Raw genomic sequence first — 25,801 nt, 5'->3', positions numbered from 1 at the left:
ACAATGACAGTTAAAACCCACAAAGGACCCCAGGAGAAGCTGCTTGCAAGGGAAAGCTCTGTCATTTCTCTTCTCCACTGCTCACCAGCGGGAGATTTCACCCCTCTTCGGTTCATTTTCTCTTTTTTCTCCCTTATTCTTCCCCAAAGATGACTTTACGATGGGGGTTAACGCCTGCTCTTGGCCACAACCCTTGCAAACATACTCCTCTGCCACACCAGCAGTGCAGCAGATGAGCCTAGATCAGCTGATTACATAGTGCAAAACAAATTCCTTGATTCTAGTTTTCCTTCTGCAAAAAACAAACCCTGCAGGGAGCAGGGTGGATCCCCAGGGGTGAGGTGAGCAGAAGGGGAATGGCCCCACTGGGGTGTGGGGAGCTGCCTCCCTCGCCCCCCCTGCTCAGGCAGCATCCCCCGGCTCCCGCCTCCCACCGGGGAACCCCCCGGCCAAAAAGCAGATGTTCCTAATGACGAACACCCTTGCTAAGAGTGACTCATCGCTGCTGAACCTCGCAAAGCCTCTCTGTCCGCGCATTATTGTTGCTGCTTGTCTGTTCATCCCCACGTCCCTGTAGTTCATGACCAACGATGCCGACACCGTTTGCGCACACATCAGGAGGGGCAGGTGGTGGCGGCATCGGGGCTGTCCGGGGGGATCCTTTATGCCCCACATGCAGCTCCAAACTCTGGAAGAGCAAAGGCCTCATTTCCAGGGCTGGGCTGCCCTTCAATTTGCTTTATTTCATCCCAAAATCTGCAGGAAATCTCCCCAGGCCCGTTACTTTGCAGAAGTAAAGGGGGGCGCGAGGGGCGGGAACGGCCGAGTTCCCGCCTCAAGCCAGGGCTCTTCGTAACGGTTACCCGTTGGACAAAGTAGTGATGGCACCGCCTCACTGTCTCTCTGATTGGCTGCTCCCGCCGCCACTCCTCGTCTTTGCGCGCTGATTGGTGCGGACGAAGCTGGGTGTGCACGAGCCTGCGTTCCCTCAGTGTGAGTCTTGCCTCAGCCGCGGTGGGGGTCTGGGCCGCGGGCAGCGTCCGGAGCCCGCCCCGAGGCGGCGGTGGATCCCGGGCACCGCCGCAGCGCGGGTAGGGACCTGCCGTCGGTTCTGCTCGGGCTCGGGGGTCCCTGCGGCGGAAGAGGGGTTGTGGGGAGCTGAGGGGGGCCGGTTGTGGGGAGCTGAGGGGGGCCGTTTGTGGGGAGCTGAGGGGGGCCGTTTGTGGGGAGCTGAGGGGGGCCGGTTGTGGGGAGCTGAGGGGGGCCGGTTGTGGGGAGCTGAGGGGGGCCGGCGGCTCGCGCTCCCTCGTGCCCCCGTTTCCCGCCTCCCGCCGGGGCCGCTGAGGGAGCGGGTGCTCGTGGCCGCCGCCGCCTCCTCCTCGCCGTCCCCTCAGCCGGCGCTGGGGCGCGCCTGCTCAGGAGCCCCTTCCCCCGCAGCTGTGGCTTGTCGTGGTTCCTCCCCGCGGGACAGAGGGGCCCTGGGGAGCCTTTGCTCTCCTTGCCGGTCCTGCCGGTGCCGGCGCCCGGGGCTCTGCCGGCTGAGCTGGGGCTCGGCGTGACGGGCCTCCCCCGCTCCCTCCGGCCGCGGGGCTGCGGCGGGTCCTGGGAGCGCCTCGTCTGTCGGGGGTTCCCGGGGCAGCGAGTTCCCCTCCAGGGCCCCACCGAATATCCGACCCCGCCTCCGCGTCCGCTGGCTCTCGCTTATCGCTGGGGCCATGCGGGAGATCGTTTGCTTTTAGAACCAGCGGGTTTTTGATAAACAGCCCAAAGTAAGCTTTTTTTTTAAAGGCTGCCTGGGCAGGAGCTGCCGTAACCCCTCCGGGGGGGCCGCGGTTCTGTCCCTGGTGCGAGCTGAGCGTGTTTTGCAGCTCTCCTGTGCCGGCAGTTTCTGGGTGAGGGAACTTGTGCCGTGTGCTGGGGTGAGCTTTGGTTTCTGTCTTGACAGATGGGGCAGGTGTGCAGGGCTCTGTCAGGTAAGTGGGGAAGAGAATATCAATTGCAGGCTGTATGTTTTCCTCCCCAGTGTACCTTGCTCCCTCCCTCACCGTGAATACAATCTGTCTCCTAATGACCCCATGAGAAGCTTTGCTGAAGTCCCCTTCATCCAATCCAAGCACGGCCCCAGTCAGTGCACAGAACAAACCGTCCGGATCTGCTCTGGTGTCTCAACACGTTGTCTGCGCTCTCCCTCTCTGAGGATGACAGCTTTGGAGTTAAAACTGTAAATAAGCCTGAAACTGGCTTTGTGAGCAATTGTGAGGCCTTGGGCATCACATCCTGCCAGTCAGAAAGAAAGACATTCCTCTTTTCAATGTGTCATGGAAAAAGCAGAGAGGAAGGGATTCTGCTGCAAAGATAAGACTATTAAGGAGCCCCTGAGTCCCCAGGCCGGAGGGGCATCCCCTCACCCAGAGGTGCCTGGGGACACCTGCAAAAGGACACCCTATAGAGCTCTGGGTGAGTGCAGGGCCAGCTCTGTGGCCTGAAGGGAGGGGAGAGTGTCCGTGGGGCTGGCAAGTGTGAGGCTTCTTGCAGCTGCCTGGAAAGGGCTTGTCTTCCGCTCAGTCCGCGTGGGGTGGTGTGTAGCAGGCTTTTCCCACCACCTCTCGGTGCCTCTGGCAGCTCTCCTGCTGCGGGGTGTCCCCTGGGGGTCCCTCCGGCCTTCCCTGGGCAGCTGGCGTTGGGGGTGAGGGGGATGCGAGGGCCGTGCCTGCTCTGGCACAGCACCCCCTTCACTGTGGGTGGGTTTTTCCTCCCGCAGGCGAGTGGCGTGAGCTCCATTGGCGCTGCGCCCTGGTGCTGGCGGTGCTCGTGGCCCTGGTCATGGCTCTGTGCGTGGCTGTTGCTGCAGTGTCAGGTAAGTGTCCATGGTCAAGTCCACCCCTTGATCGTGAGCCCACCTGTATGTTGCGTGTGTCCCTTGATGGCCTGAGGTGTCATGGGCCAGTCCAGACCCACCTCAGCCACTTCAATCTTGGCAGCCTGATCCACCTGCTGGTTGTTTCGATGCCCTTCAGTGGCCCAGCTCTTGGGGACGTGAGCATCCACATGATGTACTTTCACAACCAGGTTCTCTACCCAGGCAGCAATATCTTGCCCCAGTGCGGCAGCCCAGATGGGTTTGCCTCTGCGCTGCCAGTTGCTTTGCTTCCACTGCTGCAGCCACCCCCGCAGGGCATTTGCCACCATCCAGGAGTCAGTACAGAGATAGAGCACTGGCCACTTCTCCCGTTCAGCGATGTCTAAGGCCAGCTGGATGGCCTTTACCTCTGCAAAGTGGCTCCATTCACCTTCTCCTTCAGCAGCAGGAAGCAGGAAAACTCCTTGACTAGTACAAGCAGTGCCCAGCAACAACCAAAACATGGGTGTGTTATCAACATTCTTTTAATACTAAGTCCAAAACACAGCAGTGCACCATCTACAGTGAAGAAAATTAAAGCTATCCCAGCTAAAACCATGACACCCTGCCCTGCCCTGGGGGGCCCTGGAGAGGAGCAGGGACACCCCGAGCCGTGCCATGGGGCAGGCTGTTAAGGCGTGGGGTGTCTGTGCCCTGCAGGTCCCTGGCAGCGAATGTGGGATCCCAGTGTGGGGAGCCTGGGGCTGCTTCCTTCCCTGCCCCACGCAGCTGTGTGCCCCGGTCCGTGTGGAGCACAATGCCCTGACCTTCTCCCCTTCCCTCTCGAGCAGGAAAGCCTAAAGGGAATCCACCTCTGCCGGCGGCTCTAGCGCTGGCCTGTCCTGACGGCTGGGTTGGGTACCAGAGGGTCTGCTACTATCTCTCACCGAGGGAGGGCAGCTGGGAGCAGGGCCAGGAAACGTGCTCCTCACTCGGGGCCTCGCTGGCTGTGCTGAAGAGGCCGTGGGAACTGGTGAGTGAGGGGCTGTTGTGGGGGCGAAGGGGGGTTTCTGGGGTGGTGCAGACGCTGGGGCTGGCGCTGGGCAGGCGAGAGGTGCTTGTAGGGACAGAGATGCAGTTCTGCCCTGGGGCCCTGGAGGGAGGGAAGCACGGGGTGCGGTGTGGAGCTCCCTCCATCCGCGGTGCTGGGCCGGACCCCGAGCAGGGCAGAGCTCCTGCAGAGCAGGACCAGCCCCGCTGGGCAGGCTGGTGAGCTCCTCCAGGAGCCTCTGGAGCTTGTTGGAGCAGGCGTGGGGTGGGAGCTGGTGCTGTGCCCCGGCCGGTGGCAGCAGTGCGGGGCTGGGGCTGGCTGCGAGGCCGGCAGGGCCCGGCGTGGGGCTGGGGCAGTGAGTGGCGTGGGGCTGGCAGCAGCTCCTGACTGTGGGCCCCTCTCTCTCCTCCGCAGGAGTTTCTCCGGCGCCTCAAGGGTAATGCTGATTACTGGCTCGGGCTGCGGAGACGGGGCGAGCGGCTGGAGTGGGTGGATGGCAGCAGCCTCAACGAGACGTGAGTCCCGTGGCGAGCCGGGGCCGTGGGGCGACCGTCCTGCGGCGGGGGGGGCAGGGGCCTGTTGGGCCGTGTCTGCTGGGCCTGTCCCTCGCAGGCAGCGCTTGTCTCCTGCTGCTTGAGGGGACGGCGCTACCGCGAGGGTCCCAGCGGTGTCTTCCCTTCTTGTTGCAGGATCCCAGTGTGGGGCCAAGGAGAGTGTGTGTATTTGAACGACCATGCTTTTGGGAGCACCAGCTGCTCGCAGCAGCGGCCTTATCTCTGCAGCAAGCCCCAAGCAGTGATCGCAGGATCACGGAATCACAGAATTACAGAATTGGAGAATCACAGAATCATAAAATCATAGGCTGGTGGGGGTTGGAAGGGACCTCTGGGGACGATCCCGTCCCACCCCCCGGCTTGAGCAGGGACACCCCGAGCCGGGGGCACAGGACCGCGTCCAGGCGGGGTGTGAATGTCTCTAGGGAAGGGACCCCACAGCAGCCCTTGGGTTGCACCCAATGATGCTGGTTTTCTACTAATTTTATTAAAATAGTCAAAGCTACTACGGGTGTCCCTCCTTTTTGGGAAGGTGCCTGCTCAAGGCCGCCCTGTCCGTTCCCCTCCTGGTCCCCGGGTGCAGTTTCCGTCCTGGCTCTGGGAGCGTTGGGGTACCCGTGTGCGACATGGCGGCTGCCCCCGGGGTCTTCTCCCTCGAGCCGTGGCAGCGTGGGGTGCCGGTGGCTGGTGGGGGATGGCTGGCGCTCTCTGCTGGAGCCTGTCCCGCAGTGCTGGCTCTGCCCGGAGCCCAGGCGAGTTGTGGGGCTCCCCCGGGCCGTGCTCTGCTGAAAGCCCCCTCCGTCCCCGCTGCATGAGAACAGCTGCCTGAACTGGGATGCTTGTGGATGGAGGGACTGGGAGCACTGGGAAGGGGCTGTTTGCAGCAGCCCTGGTGCCCACTCTTCCGCAGAGCCACACCATCCCTGCCCTCGCAGGGGCTGCAGCGAGGTTTCTTCACCCGCCGGCCAGGTTGAGTTGGTCTCTACCACCCACAGCTGATTCTGGGGCTCCTGCAGCAGCAGCTTGTGGGGGGATCAGGGTGAGGGGGGCCCTGAGGAGAGCCCCCGAATGCGGCCTTGCACGAGCGAACAGGCACAGGCGCCTCTGCGGACTCTTCCTCCTGCGTGGAGCACCTCCTGTCCCCAGCTCGCTGTGCTTGAAAACAAGGGGTGAGAAGCCACCATCCCCAGTCAGGTCCAGAGCCTTGTACGGCCTGTGACAGACGGCAGGAGGTTTGGCTCTGTGGGGTTTTGGGGTGTAGTTTGTTTTTTTTTAATACTTGTACCGTAAAAAGGAATGGAACCTCTCGAGCGGGGAAGGGGCCCTGGCCCGGCGCCGGCAAATGTTTCCTGGTGGGGGGGGCAGGTGGAGGTCACCTAAAGAGCATCCGTGTCACTCTCGTGGCTGCTGGGTGACGCTGCGCAGCATCAGCTGATGCCATCGCTGCTGCCCGCCCGCCCCTGGGTTTTATCTTGGAATTTACTGAAGCAGCTGGTTTAATCCAAGAAGGAGTGTGAGTGGGGGTGGGGAGTCATTTAAGGGTGGTGCAAAAAAGCTGGGAGAGAGGCAAGGAGGGGGAAAAGCCCCAAAGGGGGAGCCGTGTGTCTGCTTCTGCCCCCCGCCTTTTGCCACCCGGGTCGGGGGACACGGAGGTGCAAAGGCTGGAGGGGCTCCCACCCCCTCGCCGCCCTGACGGGCGCTGGGGGCACTGAGGGAGATGAGCAGTGCTAAATACCGTGGAAATGAAATTGGCTTTGAGCTGGTTTGTTTTGATGGTGCTGTGGGTGGAGTGTTTCCTCTGGATTCTGTTTTCACAGATAACTGCTTTGAAGGATGAGCTGCTGATCTGCCTTGGAGTGTTTATTTTGGCTGGAGAATGCATGGAAAGCTTTACATATTTACGTATTTTTCTGTAGGAGATAAGAGGATGGGAACTAGAGCATCTTCGCTGATCTCCAGAGGTCCCTTCCAACCCCCGGCAGTCTGGGATTCTGGGATTGTCTCAAGCACTCTCAGCCTGTCACCACCCCAGGGACACCCTGGGCAGGACAATCCGAGGATGCCAACGTGCTTCCACCCACCGCCGGGGCAGCCTCAGCGTGGGCTGAAAAGCCTGGAGCTGGGAGAGCTGAAATTGGTGGCGTTCCAGACATTCGCAGCCACTGCCTTTCCCTGGGACAAAGCGGTGAGTTACGGGGCATGAACCTGGGGTAAAAACCTCAAGAAAAGGGGGTAGGAGAGCGTCGTGTGGTGGGAGATTTGGGTGAAGCAAGTTTAGTCTTGAGCCTGCTTCTCAGTTCCAGAGGTCGCTGTGCCCAATCCAACAGAGAGAGGAATTCCTGACCGGGTTGTAGCTTTGCTCTGATTCTGCAAGGCCCAGCAGAGCCCGGCTCGGGCATCGCGGGAAGGGGTGAGTTTGAGCAGTATTGGGTATTAGATGCCTCTGGCTGGTCCCAGTTTGCTGGATTCTTGCTCCAGTCCTGCAGGCGGGGGATAAAGTTGAGGTTTGGGAGCAGAGAGCATCCCTGTGTGTGCTTAAATCCCTCATCTGGGCACGGAAGGGGGCAAATCTGCGTGCTTTTCTCTACCACAGAGGAAACAATGGGCAGTGGAAGTCAGCTGCTCCGTGGGAGCTTATCTGTCCTCTGCTGGAAGCTTCCCCTGCCGAGGCCATGAACTCAAAGAGTGTTCACCTGTAATATTTTTGATATGCTTTTTGGGACACAAAAGTCCTTTACTTCCCCCAAGCCCAGTGTATTTGGGAGTATTTCCTGATGCTCGGTTGCCTCCATTGTTCCCTGCTTGGTGTCTTTTGTCCTCATCTTCCTCCATCACCTGCTGTTTTACTCCAGAATGTGCCAAGCTGCAGCCTGGGGCAGGAGTAATTTGGGTTTAGGTGTTGGGGACAGCAGCGAAATGCTACATTAATTAAACCCCGTTCAAAAATCCAGTGTTTGGGGGACAAAAAAAAGTATCCTTCTGGTTCTTACCTTTGCAAACACGTGAAGGTTGTTCTTACCTGGAGAATATTTGCTGCAAATTGAGGCAAGTCCAAAGTGCATTGTATTTACAGGCTGATATTGAACAGGAACACCAGCTGTGTGTCTGATCTCAGGGCTGTGGATCTAGTTTCAGTAAATATTGAGGCTCTTTGTCAGGAGCCGCAGCTGTTGGTTTCAAGGGCTTATTGACAGCACCTGTTTTTCTTGTAAATGTGAACGCTTTACAGAAAGTTCCTGGTTTTGCTTCTCTGAGGAGAGCCCTGAATCTGTCAACGTTTTGCTGTTGGCTTTGGGAAAAGGCCGTGCCCAGGGAAAGGTCAAAACCCCAGAGAACTGAGAGAAACAGTTTGCAAGAGCGACACAGGAAAATATGTGGTCGTGGGAGGTTTTGAGAAGCAATAATTCAGAGCGAATGCAGGCTGGGACCTGGAAAACGGAGAAAAGGAGCTTTGAGGGAAACAAGGGATTTAGAAAAAAGGGCTGTGACAAGCAGCACTGAGGTTTTGGAGGGATTGTGAGCTGCTTGTCTCTATTTTAGCCACTGCAGGAGCGTCCTCCAGAGCCCTGGGCCGCAGCAGGACCCGGCTGGTGCCGTGCTGCTGTCTCAAGGTGTTTTTGACCCCACTCGCCTTCTTGCTGGTGGAGTTGAGGGCCGTGCTTGTCCCCGGAGGGCGCTGCTGTCCCCTCCGCGGCGCCAGGGATGGCAGAAGCTCTTCGCGATGCAGGTACGCGGGCACCATCCCCTTTCCCGTGTTGTCCGAACAGCGGAGCCGTCGCCCGATTGCAGCGAGTCAATAACGACGTGCCCAGGAGCGACGTCGCTGACTTATTTCAGCGTCGCGCGAGCCTGGGTGCTCGGTGGTTTCCCACAAATCCAGCACCCCGAAGCTGGCTACCTCGTTATATTTATACGATAAGGCCATACACATTCTGCCCATCTAATGCATGTTTATTCTACTCTAAATAGGTTGCATTAAGTCACTCCTCTTGGCTCCGCTTCAGATCCTTCCGCACATGCCTTCCTCTCTTTGTTGGTCTTTACAGATGAAGTCCCCTAACCCTCCTTACCCATATCTGGTCACGTGTTACACAGGGACGATTTAAGGCTATTTTCGCTTGCCAACCTCCCTTAATTTTCTTCTAAAAGGAGCGCTTGTCCTTCAGTACATGGATAATCGGTGATGGCCAAGATATCCCGTCCCTAAGCTTAGGTGAAATACGAAACCATGAAACGGTGCTTGATCAAAAAGAAGGGCGTCTAGATTCATGGGTGATACCTGTTCTTTCCAAGAGGGGGTTGTTCTCTTACACCTCGAGGCTTTAAGAGCTGCCCTGCGTATGATGGGGAGACGAGAGGGTGGTTTCTGTGCTTTGGGCCGGGAGATGTGGCTTGGGTGGGTTTGAAGGGCCACCCAGCACCACGTTGGGGTGACCTGAGGGTCCTGGAGTGGGGGATCGGAGCCGAGAACACCTTGCGGTTGAAGAAGCGGGGAAGTAATTGAGGCCCGAGGCCCCTCCAGGGCAAAGAGAGCCAGCAGAAGCTGACAAAATCAAGGCTGGCTTGGGAAAACACAAAGCGAGGCCTGGTTTTGTTTGGAAGGCGGAAATCCCGTTTCCCTTCCTGCCGTGCCTGCAAACCAGGTGAAGGGGAAACGCTATTTTTTCCCTTGACTGTCCCGGGAGACTTTGTTTGCACGGGCTCCTTGCTTTTGCTCGGGCGAAGGCTCGACTGCTGTAACGACGCTGTCACAGCACGGAGGGGAGGAAGGGACCAGTAAGCCCTGGTCTTGTTTTGGGGATGTTCAGGAGGTCGTGGCTGGGCTTAGCGTGACGTGGGCAGCTAAAGTTTAGTTAAAATAGCTGGGGTGAGGGGGAGGAGGAGGATGTAAGGAAGGTGAAGCTGTTCGCAAGCTGCAGGAGGCACGGGGCAGCCCAAGTTGTGGGTCTGGGGGATGGCCCCCGTCTCTCGTGGTTGAGGGGGGGATGGAGAGGATGCAATGAAGTCAGGCAGCCCTAAAAATCCTTGGGGGCTGCTGAAAGCACTGCGATGCACCCCCTGAACTGAGCCTGCACCCCACTGTGGGCCCCCCCCATGTGCTTTGTGGCTGTATTTAAAGGCATTGAAGGCACCTGTGGGGGGAATAAAAGAGGTGCGGGGGGCTTGGGGTGCTTTTCGTGCCACGGGTTTGCCGGCCGTGCCCCTTCCACGCGGTTTGTCCCCAGGTTTTAGCCGCAAGTGCATTAAAGATAAAAAGGTCCCCATCGGGGTCACTGTGGTCGTAGCAGCGTTGCTCCTCACCGTCATCGCGCTGGCGGGTAAGTGGCTGAGGATGGAGGTGCCCACCACCAACGTCCTCACCTCCCCTGGAGCAAACCCGAGTCACCAGGCCGCGTCCTGCTTATTTCCAGCTAAGAAATGCCCGTCCTGCCCTTCCTGCCCTTCGCCCGTCCTTCCCAGCTGCCTGGAGAACGGGATCGGGTACAGGGAGAAGTGCTTTTACTTCATGGAGGATGAAGCAGACTGGAACAGGAGTCGGATATCCTGCCTTTCTCTTGGAGCCCATTTGGCCACCATTGACACTATGGAGGAGCTGGTAAATGCGAAATCCCCGAGGAACTGGTGTGTCAGTGGCTTTCGGGAAGCAGATTTGGGATTCCCCTGGAGGGTGTAGCGTGAAGACGCTTGCTTTTCCCCCCTCTAGCATTTTCTCTTGCGCTATGGGAGTTCCTTGCACTACTGGGTCGGTCTCCGAAGGGAAGGCTCTGGGCCTTGGAAATGGTTCAACGGGTCTCTCTTCAACAACCCGTACGTCCCGTCTTCTTCTGGAGAACGTAACCGTGTCCTGGGCTGAGATGGGTCAGGGTTTTGAAAGCAAGAAGAGACACATATATACATTTAATGAGGTGGGAGCAATTAAATCGCCGCTTTTCTTGCTTGAGCTGAAGCGCTTGGAGCTCAGGCCGTGGATTTGTGCGGTGCAGATGCTGGCAGGGGGTCGAGGGCGGCCCTGGCTGACCCTCCGCGGGACCTTTGTGGAGCGGGAGGCGGTTTTTGTTGCGCGCGGGGCGGGTGCTTTGCCGGGAAGGGTGGTCCCCGCTCCTCGCAGCACCGTTAGCCCGTACGGGAGACGCTCAGCCGACGGCCCGTGGCTGGCAGCAACCCGTTCCCTTCCCTTTGAGTTTTCCTTCTGCTCTTTGGTGCAGGTTCGATGTCCGGGGCACGGGACAATGTGCCTACATCAACGCTGACGGGATCAGCAGCGACCGGTGCTCCCGGATGAAATACTCTGTCTGCAGCCACCGGCAAAAGCGTCCCAGCGGGATTCGGAAGGATTCAGAAAACCTGAATTTCACCTGAAATATCCCCCTCCCTTCGCGGCACGGCAGCGAGTGTCCCAGTGGCTTAGGTTTATTTTCATTTTTAACTTACAAAAGCAGGATCTCAACAATGACACGGAGCTGTGACCAAAGGATCCTTACTGTAGCCTGACCTCTAGTGTTCTTCCAGCTTTCGGAGTTACAGGGAGGCTTGGGAATATTCAGGAGCCTTGGAAACCTCCCCGCTTTGCCGGCAGCTGCTGTTCTGCCAAGCTCAGCCCTGCTGGTTTCGGTGCCTTTGGTTTCTGGGGGGGTTTGGAGGAGCTGGAGGCGAGGGGCAGCAAGGCAAAGTGGAGAGAGGAAGGCGAAGTGCTTCGGAGTCCCCCCGGCCTCGGCGAGGAGCCGCCGACCTGCCGCTCCGGGCTGTGTTTTGACACCCCGGCAAATCACCCGGTACCGAGTCTGTCCCGTTGTTGCTCGTCTTCCTTTGGCTTAAATCTCAGTGGCTTTTTTTTTTTCCTCCCAAACCCAGCGCACCGGAACACTGCGGATGTGGGGGAGGCGCTGACCCCCCGCCGCATCGCGGCACGAGCGTCCGCCTTGGTGGGACCCCAGCACCCAGAGAGCTCCGGGATGGCCTGGGGTCGTCCCCTTGGACCCTGTGTTTCCAGTAACAGAATTTATCTCATTAAAGTGTTTTCCCCTGCCCAACACCTGAACTGGGTCAGCAGTTGTGAGCTCAGCTGCGAGCAGGGGGTTGTACCACCCGTTTGCCTCTGGTTTTTCCAGCCGTGGTGGGGAAGCAGAAGTGGTGGGGGAGGCTGTGCTCCCCCAAAAGCCTGTTTCTCCTCCCCAGACCCCCGTGTGTTCACTACTTGGTCTAATAAATATTAGCTCTATCAGAAAATGCCTTTTTTAATATATATATTGGGGTCACTGTGGCTATGACAGCACCCCCCCAACGTGAGAAAATACCACCACTGGGTCAAACTTCTTGCTTTTTAATGGGTTGAGCTTTCCCTGCCTTCGCGCTTTGCGTTCGGGTGTAAAATAGGAATAAAAGCTTAATTACCTTTTCCTCTCTTCTCCCCGTTTAGCAGCCGGGCTGCAGAGACCGAACCCGGTGTGGCTCCGGTTTAATTCGCTCCTGTGAGTGTTGCTGCCGGCTCCAGAGGGATTTTGGGGGGGAGCAGCCAGGTCTGTGGTGAGCGTTGGGAGGGGAAACATTTCCCCTGGGATGTGTTTATTGCGACCTGCTCATGAGCAGGAGCCCGGCGGCGCTCACGAGGCTTTCTGCGAAGGGGATCCCTCCCGCGGCGCCTGCTTCCCCCCTCCTCTGGTTGATGCTCGGGAGGGGTTTCCCGTCGTCTCCCGGACAAAGCCTGCGAGAAGAGGGATGGAGGCGCAGAGCTGATCCTGCCCGGGGAGGGGGGATCTGCTCTGGGATGAGCTTGGCACATCCCAGCCGCAGACTGGGGGCTTTGAAAGAGGCGGGAGACTCATCTTCGGGGTGGTGGGCAGGGGAACAGCGGGTTTTTGGGGTGAGAGGGGCGCCTGGCAGCCCACGCGTGGGGCAGCAGGTTTTTGCCCTTCTCCCTTAACCTCCCCTGAGCTCAGATTTACGCATTGGGGGTTTTTTCCCCCCCCCCCCCAAAATCCTGCCTGGCAGCGTGGGTGCTTCGCAGGCCGGGAAGGGAAGGTCAGCCACAGCCCTCACTTGCACAGACCTATATGTATATATTGATTTTTCTCTCCTACCTGCTTTTAACCAGCAGCACAAAGCAAGGAGGTGCCGTGCTTGCAATCTGTAGGATGCCAGTTCATTTTGGGGGTGTTTTCCTAGCAGCTTTTTGGGTCTCGGCGCTGCTCCCATCCCACCGCAGAGAGGCGAGAAAAACAGAGCTGGCGACGCGGGGAAGCACAAAACCCATCGCATCCAGCTACCAAAAAAAGAAAAGCCACAATTGGCTCGTTTGGTTTTTCTAGAGGCAAATTTTGCGGGAGATCCATGTGGGTCTGTGCTCCGGCGAATGCTTGAAACGCACCCCCTTTCTCTCCCGGGAATGGGGGTGACCAAAAGGCCAGCACCGCTCCCCAAGAAAATAAAGGACGAGGTATAACGCAGCTTCCTACGCGGGATTTTTGCTTTCAGGACGGGATCGGGCGCGTGAAGAGTCGGATCTCTTGGCTGATCCCCTGCTTTAGTTGCTTACGGAGGCGGGCGCATCACCGTGGAGCTGCCCGTGGTTTTTCTGCTTTCAGCATAAACCCCCAGATTCAAAGGAAATGAACCCAAGCTGGGGATGAAGACGGCTGCTGGAAGCCGCTGGGAGCGGGTAAGTGAAAGCTGGTGTAGCCCCTCTGCTGATAAAGGCAGAGATTTCCCCCAAAGCGCCTTCCCAAGCCGGCGTTGCCGTGAGGAGCCGTTGAATCGGAGCGTTCAGCCATCAGGCGGGGACACCACGAACGTGCCGAGGGCTGGGCAAACCCGGCGGGGTTTAGGTGACTCGTTTCTGTACCATGAGCTGGGGAGGGGGGGAAAAAACCCCCCGCTCAAATCCCCTGTCCGAGGGAATCGCTTGCTTTAACTTCCCGATAACGAGAGAAACCTAAAATAGGAACTTCTGATCCCACGTCTCCTTTTCGGTCGGCGCTTGAGCCTTGAGATCTGATTATTTTTATTGCTATTATTTTCTTGGCCCGAGAGCAACCGGTTGGAGGGAAACTGGGGCGATTCCCTTTCAGGGCTCGCTGCTGTTCGGTGTATAATTAATAAGATGAATAACTGTGGGGTGTTTGGGGAGCTTCCCATGCCTCCGGCTCAAAGCCTTGGACCCTTTTCAAGTGCAAAATAAAAGGGAGTAGGAGGCGTCTCCCCATAGCGATGGGTGGGTGAATCGATGGGGGTCCGGGCGGCCAGCATGGGGAGTCAGGCTAATGATGTGGGGAGAATCAGCTCCAAACCCCACATATTTTTAAACGATGATGAGTAGTTCTTGCTCAGCGTTTAAGGTTGCAGATGACGGTCTGATTTGTGGGCGAACCAACAAGCTGGGGGGGGTTTCAGAGCCCTCTTGCAACGTCTCCCTCCATCCTCGGTGGCTTCACCCGGAGTAACCCCCCGGGAGGAGGCTGGGGGCTCGTCGCAGGCGCCACCCAGGGTCTCTTCCAGCTCGTTGCCACGCCGAAACGCGTGCTGGGGATGAGATGAGAGGGATGACGGAGCCGTCTCTGCTCACCGCGATGCGTCCTCGTGTCCATCCTCACCTGGGGACCGGCGGGGTCCCCCCGCGCTGCTGCATCCGTCGATTCACGATCAATGGGGCAGGGTCTGGTTGGAGGCAGACTACGGCTTTTGGAAGCTCGTGGAAAATGCTCTATAAACTATTGGTGATGCGCTGATCCAGCAGAAATGCCAGCTTTAATGATATTCTGGCGTGTCTCAGCAGGAAGCGCAATGAAAATACAAGTTTATAAATGTTGGTGTGGGATTTTTCCAAAGAAAACTCTTCTCTTCTTTCCATCTGCTGCTGGCAGAGCTGAGCGCTGCTGGTCAGCTACGTCCTTTGCTTCCAGAGGACGTAGTCGTCGGCTCTGCTGCAGAGCCAGTGCTTCATCGTGTGGCACAGGGACGAGCTGATCCTCTCCTGGTTGAGGTAGGCGCAGGGCCCGCCGCCCCGCACCTCAAACCTGCCAGACGGACACGCTCAGGAGAGCGAGAAAAGGAGGGCAAGAAGAAAGCTACCCGCCTCCACCCCCCCAAAAAAAACCAAGGAAAATAAAGCAAAGCTGGGATTCCATCCCTGGGAGAGAAGGGGAGGCGCTGGGTGACCTGCTGCGGCGGTGACGGGCTGGGTCGACGACGGGAGGGCAGGGGCTGTTGTTGCCCTCGACTCCAGGAAGGCGTTGGACACCGTCCCCCGTAACGCCCTCACGGACAAGCCGGGGAAGCGTGGGGTGGACGAGAGGAGGGTGACGTGGACAGAGAAGTGGCTCAACAACAGGGCTCAGAGGGTCGGGGGCAGCGGGGCAGGGCCTGGCGGAGCCCGTCCCTCGCGGTGCTCCCCGGGGGGCTGCGCTGGGGCCAGCCCTGGCCAACGGCGTCACCGGAGCCCGGGGCGATGGGACGGTGAGGCCGCGGCCGGGGGGCTGCGGCCGGTTCTGGGGGCCCCCCTCCCAGTTCCAGAAGGGCGGGGAGCTGCGGAGCTGGTCGGGGGCTGGAGCATCGCCCGTGGGAGGAGCGGCCGGGAGACCTGGGCTTGTTCAGCCGGGAGCGGAGAAGCCTGAGGGGGGTCTCAGCAGCGCTCATGGTGTCAGTGTGAAAATCAGCTGCGAGTTCCTCCTCTAATCGCTCGTCCCCAAATTAATTGTGCTGATTTGCGTGTTTCCTCTCCCTTTTCCACCTCTGGGCATCGGAGGGGAAGTAAAACCATGGGGGGGGCGTTAATTGCCTCCAAGAAATTATGGATTTATCAGAGCAACTTCAGGTTTCGTTGAGGTATTTGGGCTCACGTGCAGGGCAGCTTTTGCATCTTCTCCACCTCAGTCGTTGCTCTGGAGCAACGAGGCTGGCGGAGCCAAGGGGTGGGGAGGAGAAAAGCCCCCTTTCTGGTGGGGAGGACAAAAAAAAAAGAAATCGATGGAATGAAGGGCTGGGAGAAGGGATTGCACGAGTCTGCACGGTGAAGAACCGCTCTGTCCGATGCTCTTCGAGGCAAAGACGGTGAAAACCTTCCAAGCTCTTCCTCCTCCACCTTCGCTGCCGCCTCAGCCCCATCCCCGAAATCCCTTCACTCGCCCGAGACGCCGGCGGCTCCCTCCGCTGCGGCACATCCCGGCGCCGAGCGGCCGAGGGATCCCGACTTTTCGACGGACGCCCGAGTTTTCTTTGAATCGCCTCGTCTTTTTTTCAGCAAACATCAAAACCGGCGGCCACGTGCGAGTTTCCACCCCCCACCCCGGCAGCGTCTCGGTCGCCTCCCGCTCCGCGAGGCGGGAAAGGCTTTTCGCGGCATTCGCTTGCAGGAATTTTGCTGAAAAGAGTTGAATTTGGGGCCCGGCAGAAAGGCCAAGGGGGCCGTGCCATCCTTTTGGCCGTTCGGTGGCCGTGTGACCGCGAGAGTCGGCTGGTTTGGGGGCAGCTTGGTACTTCCACCTTCCGATTCCCGAATGGCAGCGTTGCTTGTGACCCTTCAAGCGAGAAGTGAGATTTCTTTAATTTTTTTCTTATGAAATAACGAAGCAAAAGAAGGAAAAAGCAACCAGAAAGTTCTTCCTCCTTTGCTCGGGCTGGGGTGAGGCAACCTCGGTGTCGACTTGGCCGTGCAATAGGGATGGGGTTGCTGTTATTTCCCCTTTTATTGGGAAAAAGGGCGATAACCCCCCCTGTACAAGCAGCCAAGAATTAGAATTTATTATCCGGGCACTAAACGCTTTAACGTGAGACAAAACCGCTGCTTCTTAATGCTCCGGTCACAGAAATAATCCGAATCGCCCCATTTTTGTTGAGGCTTATTCACAATACAGGGAAAACAGACACAGCCCTTTCCTTGGATACTGAGTGAGTTTTCAGCATCCCATTTCTCGGAAGAATATTGTTGGGGGCGGCTTCTTCCTCCTTAGCCTCGCGTTTCCCAGAAGTTACTGTTGAAACATTTCAACCCTGTGATTTGCTGGTGGATTATGACCCTTCCTCATCTTACTGGTCCGGAGGGGTGTTTTCCCCACGGTTACTGGTTTTAGCCCTTGCGCAAAGCTTCGTACAGGGCAGGGAGGGCCGTTTGTGCTTCCGCCCGCCTTCTCCAGCCTTTGCAGGTCTGGGAGGCGCCTGAGCAGGCTTTTAATTGGCAAGGTTTGGGCGTGGGTCTCTTAGGGGCAGTTCTGCGGGTTTCTGCTGCTTTTTATTTTATTTTAAAACAGGGATAAAAGTTTAAAAGGGGGGGTGGGGGGCACATGACACCGATCAAGCCGTCGAGGAAGCTCAACTCCAGCCGAGCTGGTGCTTCTTTTCTCCTCTTACCATGGAGCAAGATTGGTTTTTTTTCCATGCAGGTTTTACATCAGCTTGACGCGGGTGGGTCGGTGTCAGGAGGATGAGGCTGGGGGGGTCCCTTCCCTGGAGACATTCACCCCCTGCCGGGACGCGGCCCTGTGCCCCTGCTCCGGGGGTGCCTGCTCAAGCCGGGGGGTGGGACGGGATCGTCTCCAGAGGGCCCTTAAAACCCCACCAGTCTGGGATTCTGTGAATTCATTTATAATACATATTAATTTATCTCCACATGGGGAGGGTGAGCAGCTTCCCTGGGGAAAAAGGGTGGGGGGGAGCCGCCACAGAGGGTGCAAAGCCCTTCCCAAGCCCCAAAGGTCTCTAACGCTCGCAGAAATTCGGGGACCACGCAGAGCAGCGCTGTGTACCTCCAAGCATGTGGTGCCAAGAGGGTTTGAAGGCAGAAACCGGCGGGGGAATGACAATAAGAACCAGTGGGTTGGCCTTAAACGCACCCCAGTAAGAAGGAAAATATACCTTGAGCTCCTGGGAATGATCCTTGCTGCGGCTCGTCCTATTTCCCCGTGCACCCGGAGGAGAGGCCGGTCCCGTCTTTCCGGTGTCACGCATCAAGCAGGGCAGAAACGCCTGGTTTGGTGGGAAATGAAGAAATTATCATTCCCATGAGGCAGGGAATGGGATGAACCAGGATCCAGTCAGCATCAAAGTCATCGTCCCTGAAAAAAAACCATAATCCTTTTATTTGAGGGGTTAAAAGAGGCTGGTTTAGGCGGCCAGACGCTGCGTGTGCAGGCAGGCGACGTCCCCAGGCCTCAAACGCCTACATAGACTCACAGAACGAGCGTGGTTTGGGCTGGAGGGACCTTTTGAGGCCATCGAGTCCAAGCCCCTGCCACGAGCGGGGACATCTCCCACTAGAGCAGGTCGCTCCGAGCCCCGTCCAACCGGGCCTTGGGTGTCTCCAGGGACGGGGCATCGACCACCTCCCCGGGGAGCCTGGGCCGGGGCTTCACCACCCTCGGCGTGAAACATTTCGTCCTTAGGTCCGGCCTAACTCTTTAGTTTAAACCCATTCCCCCTCGTCCTGTCACAACAGGCCTCGCTACTTCCGCGGTGACAAATACTGGGGCTTTGCCGGGGCAGCGCAGTCTCCCCACGCCTTTTCTCGCTGGCTCCAGGGCTCCCCGCACCGGGTTTAAAACCCCTTCTTGCAATTCCTTCTCCTTGGAGCATTTTCTTCTCTCTCCGGGCTGTTTTTTTCCCCTTGGAGCCTGTTGCTTTTGCTTCCGGATGGAGAAGAGCAGCAGCAAGCGCAGCACCTCGGGTTTAACTCTGCCGGTATAAGTAAAGCTGAGCCAAAGCCGCACTAGCACCGCCTGAGCCTGGCTTTGCGTGCGGCCTAAACCGCACCACGGAACCTGCCGGAGGAATTGCAAAGATGACCGGGAAGCTTTGGGGAGCGGGGCAAGAACGGTGCCTTCACCCGCCAGTTAAGAATCACCACTCGTCTGGATTTATTTAACAAAAATAAGGGGGGGGGAATCCTCTTTCTGCTCGGAAACGCTTAAGCGTAAAGGTTAGAGCGCCCGAGAGGTTCTTGCGGTGGTCCCTCGCCCCCCTGCCTTGCCTACGAGCCCGAGAAGCCATCCCCGAGCGGCTGAGGGCTGGACTGGAGGGTGTGAGACGCTGCTCCCGCGAGCGAGGGCGTCAGGGAAACTCAGGAAGTTATTTACAGTCAGGACAGCAGCTACCGGGAGGGTGAGTTCGAATAAAAGCGTCGTCTTGCTTCTTAAAACCTGGGGCTGAGTCAGTCCTGGCTGGGGACCACGACCCAGCGAGAGGTCGCTTATTCCGGGGGCTGAAACAATCAACCGGCTCAATTAAATGTGATAAATGGGAGCGAGGAGGGGGCGGGAGGAAGAAAAACAACCAACCCCGCCCCAACTCACCATTTTTCAGCTGGTTTTAGCACATATTTTGCCGCCGCGGGTGCCCTGTCCTTCCTGCCTCTTGTATTGCGGTTATTTTGGGTTTCTGGATGTTTTGGGTTTTTTTTCAGCTGCTTTTAATTCTTTTCCCCTCTGTTTTGCTGCTTTGCCAACGTTTTTTAGTGCTGATCTATTTTTCAGCCCTTTTCAGCTAAAATGGGTGGCTTTCTCTGGAAGGGAATTAAGAAAACCACGGTAAAAAGAGGTGCATAATTACATGATTAAAAGGACTTAGAGTTGTTTCGATTAAGTGGAATTAACAGTGAATTTGGGGGGGGGCTGGAGTGGTTCGGCTGGAGACCACTGTAGGCTCGGGGGTGGGGGGGATAAAACCTGCTCAGGAGCTCAGGCTGCCCAGTGTGACCTCTTAATTTTTATTTTTTGGGGGAGGAGGGAAGGTGAGGGGGTGGAAAACCCACGAATTTCTGCGATTTTCTTGAGAATTTTGCTTCTTTTTTTTTTTTAATAATCGTCATAAAGCAGAAACAAAAGCGAGAGAGACGTTTTTAACAGCAAATAGGGAAACCGAAAGCTTGAGCTGGTGGTTTGTAGCTCAGGCCAATACTCTTAATTTCTCGATTAACTTGCTGCCTTAACAAGTAACAGCTCTCCCGGCCCAGGCCTGGAGCGTTTCCACCCCAAACCCTGCTCAGGAATAGGACAAAATCTGGGCTTTGTTACGACGCAGCCTCGACTTTGTCCCATGAGGTCTGGGTACCTCCAGGGATGGGGACGCAACGCCCTTTCACCGCCCACCCTCGCGGGCCACATTGGCTCTTCTCCAACACCGGATTTAGCCCTGAAACTGCTTCTGAAGCACTTATAGCCGCGGTCATCCCCAAGCAGTAGCTTTTCCTCCTGCAAATCCCCCCGCGCAGGGCTCCCCTGCTTTGTTTCCAGCCAAACCCTGCCCCTGCGTGACTTTAGAGCCTGGTCCCGGCACGAAGCGCTGCTGTTCTACAAAGCCCAGCCTGTCGGGCAAGTTCTCCATAGGCTTTTTACGGCTTTAGTGTATAATTCGAACGTAAACACGATGCAGGGAGGGGATGAAACCCTTGCAACCTGTTCAAACCTGACCATTGTTCTGGGCAAAGCAGGAACTGAAGGCAAAGGTTGTTTCTCCAGGCAGCAAAACTAGCTGCTGGCAGCAGCCGCCGGGCAGTTTTCTCGCGTGCTTGGCTTCCCCCCAGCAGCTTTTCTGGTGGGGAAGGTTAAATGCACCAGTTTTGCTTTCCCCTCTCGGGGGGCTTTGCTCCCTCTCTGCGGCGACAGCTCCTCACCCCTTAGCACCGTCGTCTCCCTTCGTAAACCCTTAGATGGTAAATAGTTCATAACTTATATTTTTCTTTTAATATCTCTTAATATTTAACCTCCCTTTAACCTTCTCTTTTTTCCTCTCCCTTTTTTCCTTCTCTCCTCCTTTTTCATCTCTCTCCCTCCTTCTTTTCTCTCCCTCTTTTCTCTCTCCTTTTCTCTCCCTCTTTTCTCTCCCTCTTTTTTCTCTCCCTCTTTTTTCTCTCCCTCTTTTCTCCCTCCTTTTCTCTCCCTCTTTTCTCTCTCCCTCTTTTCTCTCTCCCTCTTTTCTCTCTCCCTCTTTTCTCTCCCTCTTTTCTCTCCCTCTTTTCTCTCCCTCTTTTCTCTCCCTCTTTTCTCTCCCTCTTTTCTCTCCCTCTTTTCTCTCTCCCTCTTTTCTCTCCCTCTTTTCTCCCTCCTTTTCTCTCCCTCTTTTCTCTCTCCCTCTTTTCTCTCCCTCTTTTCTCTCCCTCTTTTCTCTCTCCTTTTCTCCCTCCTTTTCTCTCCCTCTTTTCTCTCTCCTTCTTTTCTCTCCCTCTTTTCTCCCTCCTTTTCTCTCCCTCTTTTCTCTCTCCCTCTTTTCTCTCCCTCTTTTCTCTCTCCTTCTTTTCTCTCCCTCTTTTCTCTCTCCCTCTTTTCTCTCCCTCTTTTCTCTCCCTCTTTTCTCTCTCCTTCTTTTCTCTCCCTCTTTTCTCTCTCCTTCTTTTCTCTCCCTCTTTTCTCTCTCCCTCTTTTCTCTCCCTCTTTTCTCTCTCCCTCTTTTCTCTCCCTCTTTTCTCTCCCTCTTTTCTCTCCTTTTCTCTCCCTCTTTTCTCTCTCCCTCTTTTCTCTCCCTCTTTTCTCTCCCTCTTTTCTCCTTCTTTTCTCTCCCTCTTTTCTCTCCCTCTTTTCTCTCTCCTTTTCTCTCCCTCTTTTCTCTCTCCCTCTTTTCTCTCCCTCTTTTCTCTCCCTCTTTTCTCTCCCTCTTTTCTCTCCCTCTTTTCTCTCTCCTTTTCTCTCCCTCTTTTCTCTCTCCCTCTTTTCTCTCCCTCTTTTCTCTCCCTCTTTTCTCTCCCTCTTTTCTCTCTCCCTCTTTTCTCTCCCTCTTTTCTCTCCCTCTTTTCTCTCCTTTTCTCTCCCTCTTTTCTCTCTCCCTCTTTTCTCTCCCTCTTTTCTCTCCCTCTTTTCTCCTTCTTTTCTCTCCCTCTTTTCTCTCCCTCTTTTCTCTCTCCTTTTCTCTCCCTCTTTTCTCTCTCCCTCTTTTCTCTCCCTCTTTTCTCTCCCTCTTTTCTCTCCCTCTTTTCTCTCTCCCTCTTTTCTCTCTCCCTCTTTTCTCTCCCTCTTTTCTCTCCCTCTTTTCTCTCTCCTTTTCTCTCCCTCCCTCTCTCTTTCCCTCCCTCCCTTCCTGCCCCATCCCTTTCCATCCTCTCTCTTTTCCTCTCCTCTTGCTTTGCCTTTTCTGTTTCTCTTCCTTCTCCTCCCCCCCGCCCCCAACGTGTTTTTAGCCTGGGCCAAACCCCTCCCCTGCCATGGCTGCCCGCGGTACCTGGCGCCCGTGAGGTCTTGGGGTGTTGCAGAGGCCCCCCCTCCCAAAACACCCCCCCCCCCCAAAGGCTCGATGGGGTCTTACGAATGCGGGAGGCACGGCCGGCCGCGGGGTTTCTCAGCGGTCTCCCTGTCGACGCGCAGCCCGGGCCACAGCCCCTGCAGACACCGCTGGATGTGAGCCCCCGGCGCGGGAACTTCTCTGCCTCCGATGGGGAAAGGAGCCCAAAACACAGAGTTTTCAGACCCAGAAGAAGCGTTGAGCTGTTGCGAAGATGCTAAGAAGGAGTACAAATGGGGTAATGCTGGGGAACACCCCACCGCTCGGGGTGGGAAGAGCATCTGGCTCTGGCAGAGCACTGGTGGGGTGGGGGGGACGGAGTTTTTGGGTGGGTGCAGATGGACCCAAGCACATCCACCCTAAATCTCATGATGCGGCCACCTCTAGAAGCCGAAACCCGTCTCTGGGTCCCCCAAGGGGCCTTGAGGGACACACGCCTGCTCTCCCTGCCTTGTGGGCAGCACCTCGAGCCTCTGCGAGCTCTCCCCACCCCCCAAAAAACGGTCCCTGTCCCAGTCGGGGCTTGGGATAGACTGAGGAGCCCCTAGAAAATGGGAAAAGGGGCGGGGGGAAGGACCCAGCCCACACCATCTCCTGCTCTTTCCTCCCCCAGGGTCCGACACGAAGAGGCTGGAGAAGGAAAGATCCCGCTCGTCGCAGGTGTTCGTCGCGTGCGTGGTGCTGGGGCTCATCGTCTTAGCCCTGCTGGTGGCCTTGACCGGTGAGTCCCACCCAGGCACCCCTCGTGGCAAGGATCGGGCCCAGGCACCGAGGGACGTTCCCCAGGCGCCGGGCCCGCTTTGGGGGTGGTGGTGGGGGGGGAACACCCCCTTTCCCCCCCCCCCAAACAGTCATCCTGGCTCCTCACCCAGCCACACCGGGCCCTTTCCCAAGGGCATCGTCCCCAACCCCGGCCCCGCTGCAGCTTCCAGGAGAAAAAAAAAACTACAAAACCCCACTTTTTAGGGCTGCCCCTGCATCTCGCTCGGCTTTTTTCTTTTGCAGTCGTACATTTGGGGCGCCGTTTGCCTCACCCGGACTTCTCCTACGTGTGCCCAGACGCCTGGCTTGGTTTCCAAGGGAAATGCTATTATTTTTCCGACGTTGAGAGCAACTGGACCAGCGGTGAGGAAAGCTGCAAAGCCCTGGGAGCTTCGCTGGCCGTCATCAGCAACATGGAGGAAATGGTGAGAGCTGTGCTTGAGACCAAACGCTAAGAAAGAAAAAAAAAACAAACAGCAACAAAAAAAGACATGCATACACAGAAAAAAATAAAAAGAGTGTAAAAAACCAGCCCAAAACCACTGCTTGGCCCCAAATCGCACCCAGTCCTGTAGCCAGGGGGAGATGCCGTGGGGGAAAGCCCCATCTCTGGGCGGGGTGATGGGTCCAGGTGGAAGAGAGGAGGCGGGGATGACAAGAATAGCTCAACCGCGATGTTTCTTTCCTTTCAAGACCTTCATTAAACGCTATAAAGGCGAAGCCAACCATTGGTTTGGGCTGCGGAAGGAGGATGACGGCTGGCGTTGGACCAACGGCACAGCCTTCAACAACTGGTCGGTCCCTCCGTCCGTGTCGGGTGCTTGGGGGTGGCGTCGGGGGCAGGGAACGGGCCCGGGGGGGGCCGTTGCGTTGCTTCTCCCCTCTTGGATGGGCACCTTCTCCTGCCACCGTGGCCAAGCGGCCCCTGGCTTTCCACGGGAGGTTTGGGCTGGCCCAAGGGCCGTTAGAGACCCTCAGCCAAGTCCCAGAATCCCGGACCGGTGGGGGTTGGAAGGACCCTCTGGAGCTCACCCCGTCCCACCCCTGCTGGAGCAGGCACCCCCGGAGCAGGGGCACAGGGCCGCGGCCAGGCGGGGGGTGAATGTCCCCAGGGAAGGGACCCCACAGCCTCTCTGGGCAGCCTGTGCCCCTGCTCTGGCACCCGCACAGGGAAGGGGTTTGGCCTCGTGTCCAGCTGGACCCTCCCGTGTCCCAGCGTGTGCCCGGTGCCCCTCGGCCTGGCGCTGGGCGCCGCTGGAGAGAGCCCGGCCCCAACCCCCTGACACCCGCCCTTCAGACAGTGACATTTTGATGTAAATATTGATTTTCACACTGACACCATGAGCGCTGCTGAGACCCCCCCCTCAGGCTTCTCCGCTCCCGGCTGAACAAGCCCAGGTCTCCCGGCCGCTCCTCCCACGGGCGATGCTCCAGCCCCCCACCAGCTCCGCAGCTCCCCGCCCTTCTGGAACTGGGAGGGGGGCCCAGAACCGGCCGCAGCCCCCCGGCCGCGGCCTCACTGTCCCATCGCCCCGGGCTCCGGTGACGCCGTTGGCCAGGGCTGGCCCCAGCGCAGCCCCCCGGGGAGCACCGCGAGGGACGGGCTCCGCCAGGCCCTGCCCCGCTGCCCCCGACCCTCTGAGCCCTGTTGTTGAGCCACTTCTCTGTCCACGTCACCCTCCTCTCGTCCACCCCACGCTTCCCCGGCTTGTCCGTGAGGGCGTTACGGGGGACGGTGTCCAACGCCTTCCTGGAGTCGAGGGCAACAACAGCCCCTGCCCTCCCGTCGTCGACCCAGCCCGTCACCGCCGCAGCAGGTCACCCAGCGCCTCCCCTTCTCTCCCAGGGATGGAATCCCAGCTTTGCTTTATTTTCCTTGGTTTTTGGGGGGGTGGAGGCGGGTAGCTTTCTTCTTGCCCTCCTTTTCTCGCTCTCCTGAGCGTGTCCGTCTGGCAGGTTTGAGGTGCGGGGCGGCGGGCCCTGCGCCTACCTCAACCAGGAGAGGATCAGCTCGTCCCTGTGCCACACGATGAAGCACTGGCTCTGCAGCAGAGCCGACGACTACGTCCTCTGGAAGCAAAGGACGTAGCTGACCAGCAGCGCTCAGCTCTGCCAGCAGCAGATGGAAAGAAGAGAAGAGTTTTCTTTGGAAAAATCCCACACCAACATTTATAAATTTGCATTTTCATTGCGCTTCCTGCTGAGAGACACCGGAATATCATTAAGCTGGCATTTCTGTTGTGAGCCACGCAGTTTGGGAAAATACCTGCCTCTGTGAATTAATTTCAAGAAATATATTTTCTTCCTATTGGAAGGGGATAAAAAAAAAAAGGGGAATTTGGTGAAATGATGCATTTGGATCCGCTTGGAATCACAGAATCACAGAATGTCCAGAGCTGGGAGGGACCACCGAGCCCAGCTCCCAGCCCTGCTCAGGACACCCCAAATCCACACCATGGCTCTGAGGGCCATGTCCAAGTGCTCCTTGAACATCGCCAGGCTGGTGCCGCGATGCCTCCCTTGGGGAGCCTGTGCCAGGGCTCCACCACCCTCTGCGGGGGAAGAACCTTCTCCTAAACCCAGCCTAACCCTCCCCCGGCACCTCTCCCTGCCGTCCCCTGCGTCGTGCCCACGAGGGCTCCTCCTCTGCTCCAGCTGAACAGACGCAGCGACTCCAGCCGCTCCTCGCACGGTTTCGCCTCTAATCCCTTCCCCAGCCCCGTGGCCTCCTCGGGACTCTCTCCAGTAGCTTTATGGCCTCGACGTCCCGCGGCGCCCTGTCCGCGTTTCAGCCAGGATAGAGTTAATTGTCTTCGGAGTAGCTCGGATGGGGCTGGTTTGGATTTGTGCTGGAAACGGTGTTGGGAACGCAGCGCTGGTTTAGTTGTGGCTGAGCAGGGCTGACGCTAGGCCGGGCCTTTTCCAGCTCTCCGTGCTCCGCCGGGGGCGCGAGGAGCCGGGAGGGGACGCGGCTGGGTCAGCTGATCCAAGGGGAATTCCATAGCCTATGACGCCATACTCCGTAGATAAATCCGTGGGAAGATGAAGGAGGAACGGGGGAGGACGTTGGGAGCGATGGCGGAGGCGGGGGGAAGCAGCGGCTCAACCCCTCCTCGGGCTTTGCTTGCGCGCGCGGCTTTTGCTTCACCTGGTGACTCGTCTTTGTTGCGACCCCCCCGCCGGGTTCCCTCGCTTCTCCGATTCGTCCCAAACGCGCCCCAAAACCCGCACACGGCGCTCGAGGGGAGGCCGCGGCAGCTGGGGGGGGAGGGGGATGTTTGAAAGTTGGGTGTTTTTTAAGAAAACAAAACCAAAAAGACAAACCAACCCCAAAGCAAACGAATAAACAAAAACCCAGAACAACCCAAAACCAAAATCCCCCCAAAATAGAAAAAAATAACC

General features: G+C 57.5%; 3 protein-coding genes across 9 annotated transcripts; all 3 read left to right on the top strand.

Annotated features, from left to right (window-relative positions):
- Positions 1-970: 970 nt before the first annotated feature.
- LOC135317637 (C-type lectin domain family 2 member D-like) lies at positions 971-4,949 on the top strand. 2 transcript variants are annotated; one of them, XM_064474051.1, is made up of 6 exons: positions 971-1,091; positions 2,024-2,457; positions 2,762-2,857; positions 3,691-3,872; positions 4,305-4,405; positions 4,580-4,949. In XM_064474051.1, the coding sequence occupies exons 2-6, from the start codon at positions 2,319-2,321 to the stop codon at positions 4,749-4,751; spliced, it is 690 nt and encodes a 229-aa protein (XP_064330121.1). In that variant the 5' UTR covers positions 971-1,091; positions 2,024-2,318; the 3' UTR covers positions 4,752-4,949. The 2 variants fall into 2 exon arrangements, with proteins under 2 accessions (XP_064330121.1, XP_064330122.1); XM_064474052.1 differs by lacking the exon at positions 971-1,091 and adding an exon at positions 1,896-1,919.
- Positions 4,950-5,103: 154 nt separating this feature from the next.
- LOC104051372 (C-type lectin domain family 2 member D-like) lies at positions 5,104-16,214 on the top strand. 6 transcript variants are annotated; one of them, XR_010376394.1, is made up of 6 exons: positions 5,104-8,171; positions 9,670-10,040; positions 10,149-10,252; positions 10,651-11,217; positions 11,862-11,913; positions 12,917-16,214. XR_010376394.1 is itself a non-coding variant. In XM_064474058.1 (5 exons), the coding sequence occupies exons 1-5, from the start codon at positions 8,147-8,149 to the stop codon at positions 10,802-10,804; spliced, it is 561 nt and encodes a 186-aa protein (XP_064330128.1). In that variant the 5' UTR covers positions 5,104-8,146; the 3' UTR covers positions 10,805-12,721. The 6 variants fall into 6 exon arrangements, 3 of the variants coding, with proteins under 3 accessions (XP_064330128.1, XP_064330129.1, XP_064330127.1); XR_010376393.1 differs by having other exon boundaries at positions 10,651-11,913; XM_064474058.1 differs by lacking the exon at positions 12,917-16,214 and having other exon boundaries at positions 9,670-9,762; positions 9,856-10,040; positions 10,651-12,721.
- A 5,520-nt stretch (positions 16,215-21,734) lies between these two features.
- On the top strand, positions 21,735-24,681 carry LOC104045300 (C-type lectin domain family 2 member B-like). The gene is made up of 5 exons (XM_064474070.1): positions 21,735-21,875; positions 22,251-22,358; positions 22,643-22,824; positions 23,093-23,193; positions 24,356-24,681. The coding sequence occupies exons 1-5, from the start codon at positions 21,788-21,790 to the stop codon at positions 24,486-24,488; spliced, it is 612 nt and encodes a 203-aa protein (XP_064330140.1). The 5' UTR covers positions 21,735-21,787; the 3' UTR covers positions 24,489-24,681.
- Positions 24,682-25,801: the final 1,120 nt, after the last annotated feature.

Source organism: Phalacrocorax carbo, chromosome 26, assembly GCF_963921805.1.
Source record: "Phalacrocorax carbo chromosome 26, bPhaCar2.1, whole genome shotgun sequence".
NCBI classification, from domain to species: domain Eukaryota; kingdom Metazoa; phylum Chordata; class Aves; order Suliformes; family Phalacrocoracidae; genus Phalacrocorax; species Phalacrocorax carbo.
The sequence above is the reverse complement of the archived record's forward strand: the minus strand, read 5'-3'. Positions and strand labels throughout refer to the sequence as shown.

Excerpts from the sequence above, each read along its gene's own strand:
- LOC104045300 (XM_064474070.1), top strand. The coding sequence starts at position 21,788 with ATGGGGAAAGGAGCCCAAAACACAGAGTTTTCAGACCCAGAAGAAGCG. Across the intron at positions 22,825-23,092 it reads TCAGCAACATGGAGGAAATG|ACCTTCATTAAACGCTATAA; the intron begins GTGAGAGCTGTG and ends TTTCCTTTCAAG. Across the intron at positions 23,194-24,355 it reads GGCACAGCCTTCAACAACTG|GTTTGAGGTGCGGGGCGGCG; the intron begins GTCGGTCCCTCC and ends TCCGTCTGGCAG.
- LOC135317637 (XM_064474051.1), top strand. The coding sequence starts at position 2,319 with ATGGAAAAAGCAGAGAGGAAGGGATTCTGCTGCAAAGATAAGACTATT. Across the intron at positions 2,858-3,690 it reads GGCTGTTGCTGCAGTGTCAG|GAAAGCCTAAAGGGAATCCA; the intron begins GTAAGTGTCCAT and ends CCTCTCGAGCAG. Across the intron at positions 3,873-4,304 it reads TGAAGAGGCCGTGGGAACTG|GAGTTTCTCCGGCGCCTCAA; the intron begins GTGAGTGAGGGG and ends TCTCCTCCGCAG.
- LOC104051372 (XM_064474057.1), top strand. The coding sequence starts at position 8,147 with ATGGCAGAAGCTCTTCGCGATGCAG. Across the intron at positions 8,172-9,669 it reads AGAAGCTCTTCGCGATGCAG|GTTTTAGCCGCAAGTGCATT; the intron begins GTACGCGGGCAC and ends GTTTGTCCCCAG. Across the intron at positions 10,041-10,148 it reads TTGACACTATGGAGGAGCTG|CATTTTCTCTTGCGCTATGG; the intron begins GTAAATGCGAAA and ends TCCCCCCTCTAG.